Here is a 4372-nt window from a genome sequence, read left to right as displayed (position 1 = left end):
CGTTTATGGATATTAGTGTTTTTCTGGAAGATTTGAAACATTTCTTAACTGGACAGCAAATAAAAGGAATTAATAGATTGTATTAACAAATTAATTAAAATATAATTTACAAAAAAGTAACTTTACTGTCCTAGCTGGACCTCATGTGCTTATCAAGTCCTTAATGAAATTCTTATGCAGATACAGGAGTTTGACATAAATACAAAATTACCTCAAACATGTCATTTTCTTTGTCACTTATTACTCAACATTCATTACTCAACATATACACTAATATATCATAACTGTTCCATTATTAATCGGCTATTCAGTTTTTAGGCGTATTGCTGCCACCTTCTGACTGGAGTAACGCATTACAACCAGGAGCCAGTAAAAACATGGGAAATAAGGAAGAACGATAGTCACAAATACTAATCGATATTTTATATTTTAACGACTATTGGAATATTGGAATGTCACGTCTCATCCCCAATAAAGTACTGCGATAAAGGTCCACTACTTTTATGTTGGCGACATTTTCCGAAGCTTATTTTCTTTAAACTCTCCCTTTACTATTGTATCCAATAACAGAAGACTTTTACAGGTGGCTCTCCCCACACATAGGATAGCCAGGGTTATATTTTCAGAGCTTATTCTAAATCTCATTCAACTCCATGTCACTGTCCCGTCTAATGTAAAGGCTACAGAAGAATGTTAGGAATTACATGGAGGTGGTAAATGTTCCACATACTAAAAACCAAAGCATGAGACTAAGTTTAACCTCACATCACAGGATCAGTCAAATGCTGCTCCATAACATTTGATGCATGAGGATTTTTGAACTGATTAGTTTGGTTAGATATCTTGTCTGTGTGGAAAGTTTAAGCGTGATCAGAGCATATATGTAATTTATAGGTCATTTTCTCCTGCATGGTGTGTCTTAAAGAGTCAGTGACGTTTAAGTTTCGGGGCCTCCATCGGGGTATAAAAAACGGGGGATGTCCTTTTTGAGACCATTGGGTCTCTTTCGTTGTATCTGCAGTGTCTTTCAGTAAAAGTTGTGCTAAGATCCAGAATGAAGTATCACCACGCTTCAGAGATAAATAGTGTTGCTGGCGATTACCTGAATGTGCACATCGAGTCTAATGGTTTAGACAGAGAAGACGAGTCAAGGGACGCTGCAGATGCGAACAAGCTGTCCAGCATTGAGAAAGCCTACACCACCATGCTGAGTGAGCTCGGAGAGGACGTGGACCGGGAGGGACTTCTACGCACACCTCTACGTGCAGCCAAAGCCATGCAGTTCCTCACCAACGGCTACAAGGAGACAACCCAAGGTGAGGAAAGATTTTTTTCCTTCATCATATTGATGATAATAGTTCCAACTTGATTAAAATGTCAATGCTTACACATGTATAGATATTCAGTATTAGTTTTGAAAAACAAGAACATGGTAAGCTCTCTTTTCAGATTTATGAACCTTTGAAAGGTTGTTTAAATTGAATTCTGCAAAATGCTAACATTTACTCTCCACACAGATATCCTGAACGATGCCATCTTTGATGAACCACAGAGAGATAGCGATTGTCAAGGACATCGATTTGTTCTCTCTCTGTGAACATCATCTGATACCCTTCTTCGGCAAGGTAATTTAGCCCAATAATAAAGTTACTCAACGTTCTTAGCAACTGACATTTACTCATAACTGATATTTATCTCACACACACACACACACACACACACACACACACACACACACACACACACACACACACATTTCATTCAACGTAATTATTTTTAGGAATGTTAAGAGCTACAGCAGAAGGCTTCAAGGTAAAAGTAACTTGTATTTCACTTTTATTTGTCCCTTTGTGTTTTTATCTTTTCATGTTTCCTTCATTATATGTTAAGCGTCACTCTCTCTACAGTTCAGGAGCGTTTAACCAACAGATTGCTTTGGCCATCACTGAGGCGATGGATCCTGCTGGAGTGTCGGTGGTGATTGAGGCAGCGTGAGTATTGGCAATTTATCTCTTTTACTATGTCATGGATACTTTTATATTGCCAGGTACTCGGGTTTTTATTGCATCATTCACAATAATATTGGTGTAATTTTTAATACGATAAAAACTAATTTGGGGTTAACGGCAATATTACGTCTTTTTGATGTCAAAGCAGCAGAAAGGAAATGGGGAAAATCGAACCACCCTGATGACCTGCTCACTTATCAATCTCTCCTCTCCTCTTTCTCTGCCTCAATTTCTGCAGCCAAAAGCTCTTTCTACCTAACCAGAATTCAATCCTCATTTTCCAATCCCAAAAAGCTCTTCTCCATCTTTTCCAACCTCCTCGACGCCCCCACCTCCCCTCCATCCTTCTACCAAGCCACTTTGTCAACTACTTTACTAAAAAGATAGATGACATACGCTCCTCATTTTCAAACCCAGCTTCTGTAACTACATTTCCATCAACTTCATCTTCATCCCCTTCGCTTTCCTCTTTCACCCCCCCTGTCTCCCAATCAAGTTCTCACCTTGGTAACCTCCGCCCGCCCAACCACCTGCCCCCTTGACCCCATCCCATCTCATATTCTCCAGTTTATTGCTCCTGATCTTCTTCCTTTTCTCAGCCATCTCATCAACACTTCCCTGTTAACTGGCTGTTTCCCGAACTCTCTGAAGAAGAGGGTGAACCTGAAATTGTGCATCATGCGCGTATAATCATTTTGATAAATACATACTATGACTAGCATTATGAAATCCGGCCACATAAGGTATCATGATGTAAAGGGGTCAAAGTCTTGTATGTCTGAACATGTGCAGGAAAAAAAACCCTGAACAGACTTTTACATCAGCTGAATATGTCACAATTTAGTTACATGCTAAGCAAAATTGGGGAAACACAATATTTCTCACCTCTTTACATTTAATCATCATGCCATTAAAGTTAATGCCGAGGTCAGCACTGCACCGGGAGTATTCACTACAGCTGTTGAAGACTGGCTCTGCATCTGTAAAAAAAAAAGAAGAAAAAAAAGACTAACAATAAGACTACCAATGGCAGAATCTGCTGTAAATGTAAGAAAAAAGATGTTTAATCTTTCTAAAAGTAAGTACTCTCTGCACATATAAGACTGGGGACATTTGCACTATTTATTGAAATCGTATGATAGAGAAGAATAGATCTGAATGAAATGAAAGGGAATTTAAATATATTGTGAGTTTAATAAGCTGGAATATAAATATATTTCTTTATCTACTCTATTGCTTATTGCTGTTGGTGGTTATACAGTATGCATGAGGTTTTCATTTGTTACTGATTAATGTCTGAATAGTCACATAATACGATTTATTTTGCGTGCATGTAATGCAAGTCATCCATACAAATGTATCAAAGTGAAGATACAGTAAAATCCCAACCATCCTGACCCTGTTACTGACAGGAAAGAACTCGTGTACATAATCTGCATTGCTCAACAAGCCTAACAGAGTAAACATCATAAAGAATCAATAAACAAATTGATAGAGAACATGGGAATATCACTTCTGTTCTGCTGAATGATTTTGGATGCACTGCTAAGCCCTGGCCTCAAAGCAGAGAAATAAATTCATGGAAAATCAGTTAATCAGAGGAATTAGTTATAAAGACCGTGTAAGACATCGTAACGATAACAGAGAAGTTGATGTCTGAAAGGATATTAGTCGTGAAATATAGAACAAATGAAGGGTATATAGTAAAATACCATACATTACTAGAAGATTAACCAGTATGATTTAAAAATGTATGCCTTTTTTTTTTCTAACCAGTCACAGATTAATTTTTAATGCACGGACCTAGTTTGGCTATTTTCACGAGCTAAATATCACCTAAATTACCAAACAATATTTTACATACAAACTATATGCTCCACAAATTGTCAGGAGAACCAAAGCACAGTAAAATGCCAACATGTTATCTATATGTAAAAAAAAAAATCTGCAGAGCAGATTAATCTGTTTTCTTCTTCTCTGATACTGTAACTGTACTGGCTGAGATATCATGGAGGGAGGTGGAGTGGAGAGAGGGGGGTTGGTCTCTGCTGTTTTGTCTACAGTGTCGTAATTTTTTTTTTTTTTTTTAACCAGTTACTTCCACACCACTTCTTCCATTATGCTGATCTGTGAAGTGGAACGTAACGCTGGCGGAGTTGAGAGGTCAGCGGCTCCTGCTGCCTAGATACATACAGTCTAATATTAGAACATTTCCTTGATTTGTTAGCAGCATCTCTGCTGACTGCTGAGCACATGGCAACAGGCCGTCCAATAGGATTTCAGGAGTCTGCTAAGCCCCTCACTCTGTATAGCAACAGTGGCATCCTTCCCTTATTTATTTATATAGGAGTTTTTTTTTTTTT

General features: G+C 38.0%; 1 protein-coding gene across 1 annotated transcript; it reads left to right on the top strand.

Moving 5' to 3' along the window:
* Window positions 1-61: 61 nt before the first annotated feature.
* Window positions 62-1747, top strand: LOC138200544 (GTP cyclohydrolase 1-like). Its single transcript, XM_069153323.1, has 2 exons — window positions 62-1316; window positions 1518-1747. Exons 1-2 carry the CDS (start codon window positions 1055-1057, stop codon window positions 1595-1597), a joined length of 342 nt encoding a protein of 113 aa, XP_069009424.1. The 5' UTR covers window positions 62-1054; the 3' UTR covers window positions 1598-1747.
* Window positions 1748-4372: the final 2625 nt, after the last annotated feature.

The sequence above is a fragment of the Embiotoca jacksoni genome, unplaced genomic scaffold (assembly GCF_022577435.1).
Source record: "Embiotoca jacksoni isolate LCO1_2020_lvr unplaced genomic scaffold, fEmbJac1.0.p SCAF_19, whole genome shotgun sequence".
NCBI lineage: Eukaryota > Metazoa > Chordata > Actinopteri > Embiotocidae > Embiotoca > Embiotoca jacksoni.
This window is presented reverse-complemented; position numbering and strand designations above follow the sequence as displayed.